Raw genomic sequence first — 15,139 nt, forward strand, 5'->3', positions numbered from 1 at the left:
CATGCACAGAAGCACTTCCATGTCCTTCTTTGTCCCTGTCCCCCTTTCTCCTCTCCTCTCTTGTCTGACAGGTTATAATAACACAGTGGTGTAATCCCAACTTCAGGTACTGCACAGGCCACTTCGGGAGGACAAGTAGAATACAGAGCTCTGTCTGGAATTTGCTGCATGGCATGGTATCATTTCGTTGGCCTTATCTGGACTAGTGAATTCATTCTTGCCTGTCAGCAAATGGTCATTGCTGGGGCAGTGGTTACTTGTTATTTCAACAGGTGAGTGCAGAATTGCCCCTGATAGTTTTGGGGATTTCCCAGCATTTACTCTCAATCTTTTTCTAGGAAAAATAGTCCCAATTAGACTGCAATTTATGTCAATATCAGGAATCCAATTTATTATAAAATAATGTTGCTTGTTGTAAGATCTTACTTAAGATTTTACAATTTGCATGGTATAATGTGACTCACCCCTGCTGCTGGAGATGCTGGGCCAAACTGGGCCTTGGTATTGGAGCTCTGTTGGCTGTGGGGGAATTACCATTTGGAAGGAAGGCACAGGCTGCACTGCACCCTTTTCCAGGAGACTGCTTTAGCTCCAAATGAGAAGCAGTATATTGTTCCTTGGTAATTTCATGTATTCGTGGACAGTTTGACCATTGCATTTTGGTGAATACACCACATTTTTGGTGCAATACACCACATAAATCCCCAAGGCAAAGACACTGTCCATATCTTGTTGGTGCAGAGCAGGGAAGCACCTGTAGAAACTGCTGTGATGACATTTACTGCTCTGCTAGGGGCTTCCGCTTTCCAGCTATTTTTGCTGCTGCAGGAACTGGCTGCCAAGTACAGAAGGTTCCTGCTCCCAATTGTGTTGGTATCATTTTGTACAATACCATTAAGCTCTCCTCTTGTTTGCCAGGTGACCTGTACTGTGTTGAGAGGGTTGTGTTTGCAAGGGGAAATGTAACTTTTCTGTGGTGGTAATCCCTTGTCCCAGCCTTTATGCTGTCAGCACAGATCCGGGGAGATGCAGAGCAGTGCGGGAATGGGGAGAGGCAGAGCAGTGCAGGAACGGGGAGAGGCAGAGCAGTGCAGGAATGGGGAGAGGGTGGTTGGCTGCAGGAGCAGCCACACCAGCAAGGGCAAGGGTTATCTTGAGCTGTTCCAGCAACTCTGAGCTTGACTGCTGTGTGTTTTTAATGTATTCCCTGGGGCTGCATCATAAAGGCATGTCACAAGAGTTTGTTTATGGGATCTTACAGACAGGCTTTCTTCTTGTCCTGTGAATGCTCTGAGGAAATGGCACGGCCTTCCCATGCGGAAATCTCCCTCCACAGCACGCACAGCAACGCGCTGTACGGCCAGCAGCCATGGCTGAGTTGCAAATGGGGTGGGCAGGGGATCATTCCACCTGGGTTGGCTTTACAGGAGATGTTTATTTGGCCTGTAATACCACGACTGAAGATGGATTTGGCCTTCTTTTATTTTAGTTTAAGTATGAATACACAAAAGATTGAATTAATTTAATAAAAATAAGTAGATTTCCTTGTTAAATGATTACATTTTACAACTTGTGGAAAGGGCTTGGTCGTTTTAAAAGCCTTCTTTGTTATAAATGGTGTTTTACATGGGGGCTTATTCTCACCTTGATGTGCTTAGGTGTTATGTATCTATTTACCTTGGCAGGGAGATGAGCCTTTCCCCCTCTCTGGGAGTAAGAGAAGGTGATATGGTAACTCAGTCCATCACAGGCATCACAGTTCTGTCCATGTCTGAGCTTCTTTGGTAGCTTCAGTGCACATATATCACTGCACAGATTTGAAATCACATGTATCACTGCACAGATTTGAAATTAAGGATTGGGTTTATCTACCTGACTAAACGGTTGAGTACCACAGTTTCCAAGAGAAGTGAAATACATCTGTCATACATACATACATCTGTCTCAGTAAGTCAAAAATGAAGGTTTATGGATGTTGCAGCAAAGTCATTGAGAGATGAACTAGAACAAACTTTTAAAGGCTTCCTCTTCAAATTTATCTGCAATATTTATGGCCATCCTTTGCCCTACTTACACACGACCTAAAAGAGCCACCATCATGTATGTGGTCAGACCTGTGCCAATGTGGCTTTGAGATAAGGTAAAAGTGCAGTACAGTCTGTGTGGTCTCTGTTAGTCTCATCATGTCTGTTTTATTACAAATCTTGTAATTTTTTGTGTTTGTTTAAAAATTGAGATTCATATTTATTTGAGGAATAGAAGATCCATTCCTTAACATTTCTGAAGTATTTTATACTGAAGTTATTTTTACACAGTCTTTGGAATTGGTGAGACATAAGTGAAGAAATCTGAAAGCATAGCTCTTAAGAGAATTTTAAAGAACTGAAGAAATACACTTTTCTCCCATTTAAATATCCATGTCTGTTGGATGTGTCAAGATGACATGTTTTTCCTCTCACAAAAACTGTTTTTCAAATGAAAGTAAAGATACATGTGTGATCGTTTGATTCAAGGAGCTTAAAGAAAGACACTGTGTCACAGAGCTCACAAGTAAATTAAGGCAATTGGCAGTAGTGAAGAAATAAAATTATTAAAAGATAATGTATTGAAGACAGGTCCACAGGAGTTTGGAATAGTAGTGTTTTATGTAAATCAAACAATCTCATGATAACATAAAACAGAAATAGCAAAGAAGAAAAGCAAGCTGTGGCTCTATTCTATATAACCAGTCGGGCGGATTCCCAGATTTCCCTGATACCTTGTGCACAGGCAGATGAGTGCACATGCACAGAATCCACTGCATAATGAGTGCTTGCTTGTGCTAAAGCCCCCTCAGCATTGCAGCCACATCATGCACAAAGGTGGGTGAAGCTTCAGCCTTGGGAGCAATGGGAGTAGGTTGGAGCCAATCTTGAGCTTGTTTACAGACATAACCATCACCTGTTGCTGTGTTTAGCCACTTCCCTGTTTCCTACCATGAACCAGAATTACAAGGAAAATCTGTTCTTTTTCCAGTCTGTTTGGAGGCAAAGCAAAATCCTGGTCAGACCCTGTTCTTGTGCAAGTTCCTTTGCTAGGAAAAGGAGCTGTGGAAAAACATCCAAATATGTAAAAATTTGTCTAAACTAAGCTTTAATTGTTGGGGTTTTTTGTTTTTGGGGTTTTTTTTTGGGTTTTTTTGTTTTTTACATTCTTTTTCATTATTTAGTCATGTTAAAAATATCAAAACCCTTCTTCATTTTTCTCTTCAGTAACAAGTACATTATTAACACAGGGACAAATTTTCTTCTTTCTGTGTTTCTTATCACTAGTTAGCCTTTAACTTGCAGAAACTTAATAATTTGTATTCTGAGATCAAACTAACACTGTCATAAGTAAGGAACTGTTTTAGGGAGAAAAAAGCAATGGCTCAATATGAATAGAATAATTCATCCACACTACAATGCATGTGTTTCTAACACAGAAACCTGATGACTCTAAAAAAACCCCAAACTGCCGTATTCAGTATAAAATTCCACTATCCCCCAAGCTGTTCCCCTGGTTTTAAGACAAAAATAATAAATGTAGCAACTGCTTTGCTGGAATTTCCTATTTCAAATAATGTGGTATATTCACATATTTAAATACAACTTTTCCACTGCAAAGTTTTTTGTGTTTTAGTGAACTGCAGTGATACCTTCAGGATTCTTGCAGCATTATAATCCCACTCCTGAATAAAGTGTGTATGATATAAATCCTTGCTGAAGCGAGGATTTATTAAAATTATAATTTTAGAGCTTCTTAGCCCAAAGCAGTCATTCTCTTATTGGTGTCTTTTTATATTTTAATTTCTTGTGTAAACTACTGATTTTTCAAGATAACAGAGGTTTTGAATAAATCAATTCTGAAAACAGAGCTTCTTATGTGTGATATTATGTCTGATCTTTATGTAGCTACTTAGTCAAACTGCTGCTGGTTCTGGTGCCTAACTAAATATTTCAGGGTTGGGCCAGTTGCTTAAGAGTTACTTATGGAAGGTCTAATTATGACTATTGATCCGTATGTGGGTTTTTTTATCCTATGAAATATTTTTAACTGTTCTTAGAGGTTTAATCTAGTTGATTATTTTTTAAGTGTTTGGCAAGGGGTAAGGGAATCTCTTTAAGTTGATTTCCTGAGGTTTATATAAATTCTTGAGAGCTGTGTCATATTACTGTCTGTAAATGACTGACATTAAACTGATTTTTATAAAGGAAGCAAAGTAATAAAACTTGTATTTAGGCTATTTATTGGCTCTGCTTTCTGATTTTGGCAGGCATTATTTCTCCAAAACAATACGGGTTAGTGTGCACTAGAACTACAAGGGTTTTTTTAGTTCAGATTATAATTCTAAACATATAGTGTGATACTGCTTTTTTGCGGTATTCAATTTTTTTTAAAAGCCTCTCCTCTTTTTTGGGGAAAAAAAATTAATATTTTTTAAAAATTTTAAACCAAATTTGGTCAAATTGCAATTATAAAAGTAGATAGTAACTCTCAATTTTATATGTGAGAACTTGTGATTTTGTTTTCTAGTTTTAATTTTACCACTAAAGAAGAAATAGTGGATTCATTCCCTCAGACGAAAATCTTGCAGAACCAAGGGTTAAATAAAAGATTGCAGAGAATAAGAGAAGTGACAGAAACTGGAAAGAGGTGTTCAAGGAGTATTCTCAGATATTGTTCACTTCTCCTATTTTTCATTGTAGTTTTTTCCTAGACATTTTTCCATTCCAGAAAATAGTAATTTCTTAAGAATTAAACTAACCCAGAAGTTATAAATTTGGCTGTTTTTCTTTGGACTAAGGTGAACATTCAGATGAAGTCAGTAGAAAGACTGGAGTAGTTCAATTAGGAAAGGAGGTAACAGCTTTATTCTTAAAATTTCCAAATACTGAAAATATAAGCAGTGCTTATCTTCTTAAATAAGTTGCTAAAGCATTTTAAAAATTGTTTGTTTCTCTTTCTAGAAATAAAAATAACCCACCACCTCACCCAGTCCTGTCATCCATATCAGTTCTTTTCTGCTACCATCTAGGAACTGCTGTAAAAGGCTCATTTCTAATCACACTACTCAGAATACCAAGGATTGTTCTCTTGTACTTTTGCAATATCCTAAACCAAAAGGTAGGTCAATGCTTCTGTAACACTATAAAAATAGAGGGTTAAAGATGAGATCATGGGGCAAAGAAGTGAAGAATATATTTCCTGCTTAAAAATATATGGTATTGCTATTACTGTCTATTATTAATAGATGGATTTTCTATTTTATCATGTTTTCTTCATTCGGAAAGCTTTTTTCTCCCAACTCAGATATCAATACTTCCTTCTTATTCTCAAATCTGATAATAAAAAAGCAGAAAATACCAATATGAAACTCACCTTCATTGTTTTTATACAAAGGTTTTTCTGAAGGATAAAGAAAAAATTGGCAGACTGCTCTATTAAAACTTTTTGCATTCATTTTTAAGGAGCAGGAGTAAGAATACTATTGTTAGATTTAAAATCTGTTGTAGAAAATACTTCACCTGCCTTGTAATATGCTTCTATAGAGAGAATATATGGAATAAGAACTGTTCCTGGGAGTTGTAGTATCCAAGACGCATCTTCTGAGACACATAAAGCATAGATCTGGACTGTTTTGAATATTTTTTACCTTCTTTTTTCCTTTCATTCATCTCCACATCTATTATCTTCTGCTGGAAGCACAGCACTGTAGGTAATTCTGGCACTTTTGCAAGGAGGGAGGACTGTTAGGAATGCACAGTTCTGATTTTAGGAGAAGATTTAAGAAAAGATTTTAATGTAGGTCTGTTCCTCTAGGGTTTACATTGGCCTTGAAGCATGTTATGTATAGTTATGACAGGGTGTTTACGTTTACAGTGACAATGTATTTACTATGAGGCATGTGTTGGCTATAGGTTATGAAGGCTTAAATAAAAACTCCTTGTCATAAAACACTTGAAAGGTGTGGTCTGGATTTATGTTGCTTTCATATGGAAGTTGTGGTTATAAAACTTTGTGAGTTGTGTTAACTAAGAACATTTTATAAAGACACAGACTTCCCCACCCTTGCAAAAAACGTTGCTGTTCTCTGTGAACAGAGGAGAAGTCAGGGGCCTGTGAGCTTGCAGGTAAATTTACAGATTTTTCTACACAGCAGTCTCCAAGCAGAATCAGAGAGGAGATTGTAGGTGAGATCCCTTGCTCTAGGCTTTTAACAAACAGTCCTTACTGAGATAACACAGCTTCACTAAAATCATCTTCCAGCAATACATAGCAAGATTAAATTGTTCTCTGTCAGGAGTTTGCATGTACAGTCACTGTTTTGAAGGAGTTATTTCTGGAATATTTTCATGAACCTTTTTGGAAAAGTTGGGAGGTTTGTGGTTTTTGCTTGAACAATAGTAGCTGTTGGGACTTGAGTTTTCTATAGCGACTGGAAGATCTCTGCTTTCCAAAACAAGATAAAAACATTCTGACCTTTGGAAAAAATAAGATTAAAAAGACTGAGTGTCCTGAACTGGATTTCCTTTTGTTAAGAAAAACAGGCACTTAATTTTGGAAGGGAATTCTGGATACCAAGGTGTCTTGTTCTCATCTTGCATCATCTCCATGATGAGCTGTTCTGAGCTCATGATGTGATGGGGGATCATGGAACAACCTTAAGCTTTACTGCTCAGTTTTTATGAAATTAAAAACTATGAAATTAATACAGCTCAGTGGTCTATGAAGTGCCTGTTCTAATACAAGATTTTTCTTCCTGATGTGAAAAATGAATGTAATGCTCTGAGTCAAAACACATGGATGTTCATATAAGCCCTTCTACCCATTCTTTTATTTTTGTTCAGTAGAGTACCAGTCATTTCAGAACTGTGGAAGGTTTTTGATAATCAGGTTAAAAATCTGTCTCTGTACTCCCTGATCACTGTGAAGTGCTTTAAGGATTACTGACTTGCCTGCCTGTTTTTCTCCCCAGGCAGCTGTTAGCTCACAAAGCTGCTTGCAGCACATATTTTCTTTTCCCAGAGAAGAATCTTCCATCCACAGGAAGAAAAAAAAAAAAAAGCACAACTCTGCAGTCATTAATATTGAACAGTCTGAATTAAAAGCTGTTCCTAAAATCCTAATGGAAGTATCTGCTGCCTAAGTGAAAATTTTATTAGAAGAGTCAGTCACCTGTAAAACAAGGGGTTTTTTTAGAACATTGGTTTTGTTTGAGGCTAATTATGTGTCCAATAACCAATCATTTCATTTATTGCAGAAGAATGCAAAGCACCTGTTTGACTGCTGTTCCTGCTGGGTTTGCTTCCCAAAAAGTTGCTTAAGATACTTTAACCAGGTATGCTCTGTCATCTCAGTCCCTCAGCCTACTCTGGATACCATGGTTGGTGCCTGACCCTTAGCATGGCTAAAAGTGGCTCAGCCTGGGTGCAGGCCAGAGTTTCCTGCTGGCCGCCTAAATTAACGAAACAAAAAAGCCTCCGATGTGGTGTGAAGAAACAGGGAATTTACAAATATGCAAGGTGCTAGGTTTTAGAAAACTTGTTAATACAGCTTGAGATAGTCAGCCCTTTCAGAGGGCCACTTGCTGTTTCTGGAGGTAAGAATACTTAAGGTTTTGTTGAGTTGTGCCAGACAGACTTATGAAGCACAGAGAGTCCAGGTAGGAGGAAGCAATGAAGAATTAGGAAATATACCTGGAATATGGCATTAACTAGTTACAGTGTTTTCCATCTGGAAGTCCTGAATAAAGAAACTTAAATTCCTAGTGATTGCCAGTATCAAGAGATCTGGAAATACAAACCATGATGATAGCAGTCTAGTTTAAAACATGTTTTAATTGGAAATGGATGATTTCTGACACACAGCAGTTTTACAGATACTCGACACCTCTTTTTACCTTCACAATTCATTTCTCCAAGTCCAGTCCATATTTACATATATAATTGTAAATAGTTAGTTTTTGTCGTTATCATTGCCTTGTTTTTATCTCTGGGACCTGTGATATTCCTAATGTGAAAGGGAATCATATGTTCATGCTGATTCCACCCTCTGAATGCTGAGCTCTTTGTTCTCATTGCTGAGGGTAGTGGTGAAGTAAACAAGACAATCCTGATAAAGGGTCTGACTTCTCTTAAGTGGGTGCATAAATTAGGTTTAGTCTTGGACAGTTGTTAAGAGAGTTTTCAGTTTAGTTCACCATAGATTAAATACTTCTGCAGTGAAATTTCTGAATTTTCCAGGTTTACATTTTCTAGGTAGGTCTTATAGTCAGTGACTTGGTGAGGAATATCAGAGTTCATTTTGCCTCCAGGCTTTCCATTTGTAGTCACCCTTTCCCCTTGGCTTGGCTTCCTGCCTTTCAAAGAGATATCCAGCATCCTAATGTTTACTTTCTCCAGCTGTTGTCTGCTATGTGTCTGTTAAAAGAATTAATTACTATAATGTTCTTCCTTTTGTTTCAGAAAGCTGTATTGTAGCTCTTTTCCCCTTTAAAGATTTCCTGTTTCCTATTCTATTGTTGGCAGATTTCTGGTTTTATGTGAGTTGTGGTTTTTAATCTAATGATCATAATAAAGTGTTCACTTTTGTTTTGTTTTTTGAATATATTTTTAGCAAAGGTGATGGTTGTCCACATGTTTCAAATCCAGGGAAATTTGGGCAATAATTAGAAAAAAAAAAAGCAAGAGCAGGCCTCAAGATTTTAATAGAACTTCTATCTGTACGAAATTTAAACATTGGTCTTGAATTACTGCATCTCATTTAGTAATTTGTGGATATAATAATTATTTGTTTCATTTTTTCCCCTATAACTAATCTGTTCAAGGCTATTTATTTAAAAAAAAATGTTACCATGATTGAAAGCCATTGATTAGTCTTTGGTTCTGTAAAATCTGTGGCCATGTGTAGAAGAGAAAAAAAAAAAAGAAGGAAAAAATGTCAGCAGTTTTAAGCAGCTTTGACATATTTCCTGATTAACAGAAGTAGTGAGCTCTTAGAAGCTCCTACTGAGATTGGTGGAAGCTGCCAGGAGCAAGGTAGAAATTCCCCACGTATGTTGAACACAGACCTGAGAGTAGTCTCGGAGGGAGGGGTTAAAAAATTGTACCTGTGTTTCTAACATTTTCTTAAAGAAGTATTCTTGAAGTTCAGATTTTGATATTTTTGTAACCTTAAATGTGGAACAGCTGTTGTAAAAGTTGGTCCAAAGATCATTGTGTACATTAGCATTCCTTACTATTTACTATTCTTTTGCTTTTTATTCTAGCACTATTTTCACTTTAATGAAGAGCATATAATTACCTGAAGCTCTAAAAAAAATAAAATAGAAGATCCAATCACTTCTGCACTATTTTCTTCAACCTGTTGTTAAACTGCTTAGGTAATTTGAATACTTTCTGTTCCTTCATTCACAAGTTTAATCAGGATTAAACAGTACTTTGTTTTCCCTCTGAGAACTTGGCAGATGAGAAACAGGTGCTGGAGAAAGTAACCCTGGTGAAAGAATGCAAGCTTCTTTCTTCCCATGCAGGATCAACCAAGTGCTCTATTATGTTATCTAAAGGTACTTTCCGGGCTGCAGTACCACCCTGCATGTGATGATATTTAATTCTGACTGTAATAGTTGCATGCATCCCTGAAGGGACTCATTCTCTGCAGGCTCAGTTAGGTTTTGCTCAGCTCTCCTGGAGGTTAAGTGGAACAAGCCAAAGAGTTACCCTCTCATCTTCCCATCACGACAGAGTGCTGTGCTAGATGCTGGCTATCGTCATATTTGCAGGGGGCATAATGTAAGCCCAGTGTCCTGTGCAGATTGCAATGTGGACAATTACATTCAGCCTTCCTAAATTTCTCTTGGATTTGCAACTGGATCCTGTGCTAAACTGTGGTGTAGTGTTGCTATGTGCTGTAAAACAGTTCACTCCTTAAGCTGTTCCACTTCAGTCATGGGCAAAGTGATTCATGTGTGTGTATAATCCATTAGCAACAATTGTAAAGCACTCAGGGTTCTGTGGCTGAAAAGTGCCTTCTGAATATAAAGTCACTATCCTTACTTGACAGTTCTGCTTGCCAACACTTGTCAGAATTACCACAGATTTTTTATCTGGCTCTGATGGTTTCAGTATGTTCCAGATAAACATATCCAATCATCTCAAGTAAAATCTAGGAGACAGAAATTTTTCTTCTGTAAAAAGAATATACTGGCTTTTAATGTGATTTGGGAATGATGAGGTCTGTGTCTCTCCTGCTTTCTTAAGTTGTAATGGCAGTCTTAACTTTAGAAACATTGACGTGTTCACATGTTCTCCCTTTACAGCCTTGCTGCAGTGACTTTTTAAAAACAATACAGCTGGATAGTTTTGCTTTTCTGTGTCTGCTTTGGGTCCATCTGCAGCCAGTTGGCAAAGTGACTCCTCCAAAGTACAGTGCCTGGGTTTCTGAAGGGGTTGCTGAGCAGGGTGTGGTTTCTGTGTTCATCAGCATGGCTGCTGCAGTGCTGCAGCCTTCTGGGCTGTCAGGGAATTCAGCAGGGTGTGAGCCCCATTTCCTGGGACAGAGACCCTTCCTGGGCACTGAAAGCCAGCAAATGTCCAGTGTAATAAACCAAAAGCAAGTCTGTCTAATGGCTCTATATCCATAGCAGTTCGTTGTCTCTTAAACTTTGGATGGAAGCCTATCAGGAGGTTTCAGTTAAGTGCCTTGTGGAGAATTCACCTAGATAAAACCAAAATTCATGCATGCTATTGTAAAGCACAGTTCTCTACATGCCAAACACGTTGTGCCTCACCCCATCAAGTACTTCTTTTTGCTCCCAAAAGCAATAATGCATTTTAATGTTACTGGCAATATTGCTTCTAGATATAGAGCTAATTTTTCAATCCTCTTGAAAGTACAAGGATAAAATGTTCTTCTACACTGAAATAATATTTTATATAAGTTTATCTCCCCTCTACAGACTTTATGTACATGATAATAGGAAACAAAAATCTTTAGGTCCTAACTCGTTCTGTAGGATGAACCATGTAGGGAATAGAGTTGAACAAAGGTGACTAATTCTTACTTTGCTACATTTCTTCTTCCCTATCCCATTAAGAAGAAACAGAAGGGGGAAAAAGAGAGAGAAGGAGAAAATAAAAGGCAATTAAACAAGTGACAGGTAATTCTGTGCTTTTAAGCAGAGAAATTTGTGAACAACTCTCTGGAAATCTTCAGTTTGATTTATTTCAGAAATCCCAAATAAGAACATTTTCTCACTAAGTGCAGAAGCCCTGAAAGCAACCTCAGTAATGGTGTAATCATCATGCAATGGGCACATAAAGCAGGATCCTTTTGCTCCAACCCTGTCATGGAAATGGAGCCCACATGTATTACTGTGATGCAGCAGGAAAGGACACCCAACTACCCTCTGAGAAAAATGCTGTGTTGGTCCTACCCACTGGATGACTGCCATGGAGGGAGTAGATAACACAGAGAGTAGGAAGCAAGGAAACCTGAAAATTTTCTCCAGTAAGTCCAGATGAAAATATAAGATGAAATGGAAATAAATTAAAGTTGTGCTTTTTGGACTGCTTGGAAAAATTCAGGAAGCTTCTTACAGATAGTAATTAGCCGAAGAACAAAAAAATAACCAATTCTGTATTAGCTGTGTGCTTATTGATTGGAAGTGGAGGAGAAAAATATTCTCCATGTGTTTGTCAGCCACTGGACAATAGCCTTTTTTTAACAAGGCTTCAGGAAGCACAGAGTCAGTCCTGGAAGCTATGAGATGAAACACTTGCACTGGAAAGAAGGGGATAAATGCCACTGTACAAGTTGCTGCTTATGTGCTCAGGCTTATTTCATGGAGGGGACTGGAATATCCTGTGGCAAATGAAGGGTAAGAGCAAGCCCATTAGCCATCTATGAGACAGCAGGGAAGGCTAAAAGCCTGACAAGATCAGCAGAAAAATAGAGCAGAGTAGATATAAATTGTTCATGAATAAATGTCATCTGGAAGTTGGAAGGTTCCTAAGGACCAGCAGGACAACTGTCTGGAACAGCTCCACATGTGAGGCCTGGGAGAGGGGAAGTCCCAAGTGATTTAAAGAAGGGGTTTTCCACTTAGGAGAAGATTTGTGTAATATGCTAATCTGAAATAAGCACTGGAGTGGCTGAAAGTTCCTTCCAGTCTTGTATGACCTCATCTCTTCAGTGGGGCCTCACAAGGCCCATCTTGCTCTCATTTCCCACCATCTGAGAGTCATGATACAACTCTCCCAGCAGACCACTAACTGCTGACAGCAGCCACACTCATTGCCTCCTGCTACCCCTGGATTTTGTTTTCTGAAGGGCTTCCATTGGCATCAGTGACACTTGCAGGCTGAGGCACTTTAAGGTCCAGCCTGAGCACTGCACTGCACTGTGGGTAGCGGACCAGGGCAGCCCCCAGGAGAGCTGGCAGCAATAAAATCAGATTGGGCTGAAAACATCAGCAGAGCAGAAAAAGCTGAACTGGGATGAGAGATCAGCATGTCTCCTTCTTCCTTTTTAAGAAGATTCTGTTGCTATGGCAATTTTCTCTTCCCCAAGCTCATTTTATGAAAGCAAGCCCTAGAATGGAGGACTGAATTCAGCTGTTACACAAAGTAGCAATTATTCTCAACAATTGGAGAACTTACAGTCTGGATCTGAGCCACAGTGCCTTTCTCATGAAACTCCCAGGTCACTTTTTCCGAGACCTTTGACATTCTGTGTTGTGAGGCACAGAAGGATATATTCTTTAAATAGATTTTTTTTTGCATACTGTGGTATTTGGAAATATGTAAACATTCACATTCCCTATTTATTCATCCTGACACTGAGAAGTCAGTGTCTAGTTCCCAGGCCCCAAGCCAGAAGGGGCTTGTGTTCTTCAGAGAGGAGGTGATATGAGATCAGCTTGCTGGTGGAAGGATAAATGCTGATCCCAGTCCACTATCCCCTGTGCTTTCAATGCTATCAATGCCACCATTACTTGCTTATCACCAGAGCAGAGACTACTATTGTAAAAGATCAATTTATTAGGCAAAGATAAAAATATAAGAGTTATAACGTGTATATAAGATCAGACTGAATCTCTTTCTAGCTCAGTATCCCATCTTCAGCAATGACTGTGAGCAAATGCTAAGATAGAACAAAAGGATATTTCCCTGCCTCTGTGCTGTTTTTGAGCTGTGTGTTTTCTGTGTGTTTAATAACTCTCAGCAGATTCCTTTTCCCTGAAATTCCCCATCTCCATTGAGCTCCTGTGAACTTTTAGAAGCTAAAGCATCCTTCGCCCAGCAGTGCACAGTTTGCAGATTTATGGTGAGAAGGAATACTGTCTGTTTTCAAATTTGGCTCCTAATACTTCATACTGTCCTGCCCCTGCCTGGCCTTTGTTCTGGAAGAGGCAGTGAGCCATCTAAGCCTACACAGCCTCCCTGCATTTCTCATGAGCCGGCAGCATGAGCCTCCTGCTGCATCCTCCTTCAGTCATGTCTTTTCCAGACAGAAGAGCCTCACGTTCCCCAGACAGAAGACATTCCATGCCTTTTGGATCATTCCTGCTGCCCTTCTCCCAAACATTTTCAAACCCTCTAAAGTTTTTGTGCATGGAAAAATATATTCTGTAGAAATACATATTTAAATAACCTGTTTCTAAATGTTAGCAGGTTCTTAACTGCCATGGTCTACCATCTTAGCCTTTGCTACAATCTTTAATTTGAAAGGCTTTGGATTATTGCACATATCCTGCAATTTTAAACTTAATGGGATATATAAGATTTTTATATATAATTCCTTTGCCAAAAATTATTTGCAAATATAGGTAATAACTTGTATGTGTTAGGTGTTTGTTGATGAGTAAGAACAAAAAACCACTTGAGCTCATTTTTGTGCAATGCTGAATTGCATGGAAATGTACGTTAGCTTAAATGTTTGACGTGTTCTGTTAATGAGAACATGTAGATTTCTATGTGGCTGGATGGGATCAGGGCATGGGTCTATATGAGAAACTTGAAAATTGTGAGGCAAGTGTATGGAAAGAGATTCTAGGTTGAACAAGAAACCCTTCAAATATTTTTTTTTCTCAGAAATGTATTTTTTGCTAAAAGGTAGAGATCACTTGGCTGAGTTTTCCAATTGTGCTGGTAATATTCTTGCTTCACATATGTCTGACTAGTTTTGTAGCTTTCAGCAGTTCATTAATTTCTGCCTCCTATTCATTCTAGAATGTTAGATTATTACCTGGCTGCCTTTATTTCTTGAGTGTCATCATTAGGTAATACTTAGATTATTTGTTTAAGTTGTAACTGCTATAAATGCCATGTTTCATTAGCTGGTTTGTAACACAACAAATGCCTGTTCAGGTAGTGTACTGTCTCCAGCGTCATTTTCAGTCTTTTCAAGGTAACCATTCTAGTTAATAAATATCAGAAATTCTTTTCATTGCACATTCTTTGAATACCAAAGTGGCTATTTCAAGAGTGCAAACAAATGAGTATTTATTTTAAGTTTGGAAACAATGTTTGTACAAGCTCACGTGCTTTTTCAACATTCTTTTTTATTTTTAAAACACATTTTTTGCAATTTATAATGAATACAGAATCTCTGTTTAATTTATTGGCAAAATTTATACTGACCTCACCAGATCAGGATCTGCCCTGTGAATTTAGATCTTAAGGAACAAAAACAAACTTAGAAAACACTTTTCTACTTTGTGTCTCAGTTCCCTGTGTGTTCAATGGGAATGATGAAAGAGACTGAACTCCCAGCATGTTCTAAAGAGCAGTCTGTCCATGTCTGAAATCCGCAGTGACAGCTCTGGGTGGCAGACAGAGGCACTGTGACCGAGGCCATCTCTGCCCGTGCCCTGGCCCAGCAGGGCTGCACTGGCACTCCCCTGCTGCCACATCCTGGGAGTTCTGCTGTGACGGCATCCTGCCAGGAGGGGAACACCCTCAGGATAAATGAAAGTTAGCAAAGAAGGCATTTTCCTATTTAGGAATGAAGTGAGCTTGCTTGTTTAAACATATTTTTATGCAGATACTCTTTGAGTTCTGTAGAGTTCACTGGTGTCTCTGATGTTTTCATAGAATGGGCAAGAGATCCATGGTCT

At 38.5% G+C, this 15,139-nt stretch overlaps 1 protein-coding gene across 11 annotated transcripts in view; it reads left to right on the forward strand.

Annotated features, from left to right (window-relative positions):
* Positions 1-15,139, forward strand: part of SLC44A3 (solute carrier family 44 member 3) — a 62,311-nt gene that overhangs the window by 14,552 nt on the left and 32,620 nt on the right. For 10 of the 11 annotated variants that reach the window (XM_074546141.1, XM_074546139.1, XM_074546131.1 and 7 more), the window contains exons 10-12: positions 107-272; positions 4,989-5,145; positions 7,283-7,360. In XM_074546141.1, the coding sequence (XP_074402242.1) occupies positions 107-272; positions 4,989-5,145; positions 7,283-7,360 (401 nt within the window). The remainder of the gene's footprint in view (positions 1-106; positions 273-4,988; positions 5,146-7,282; positions 7,361-15,139) is intronic. The other variant, XM_074546140.1, reaches the window with a different exon arrangement.

The sequence above is a fragment of the Zonotrichia albicollis genome, chromosome 8 (assembly GCF_047830755.1).
Source record: "Zonotrichia albicollis isolate bZonAlb1 chromosome 8, bZonAlb1.hap1, whole genome shotgun sequence".
Lineage (NCBI taxonomy): Eukaryota > Metazoa > Chordata > Aves > Passeriformes > Passerellidae > Zonotrichia > Zonotrichia albicollis.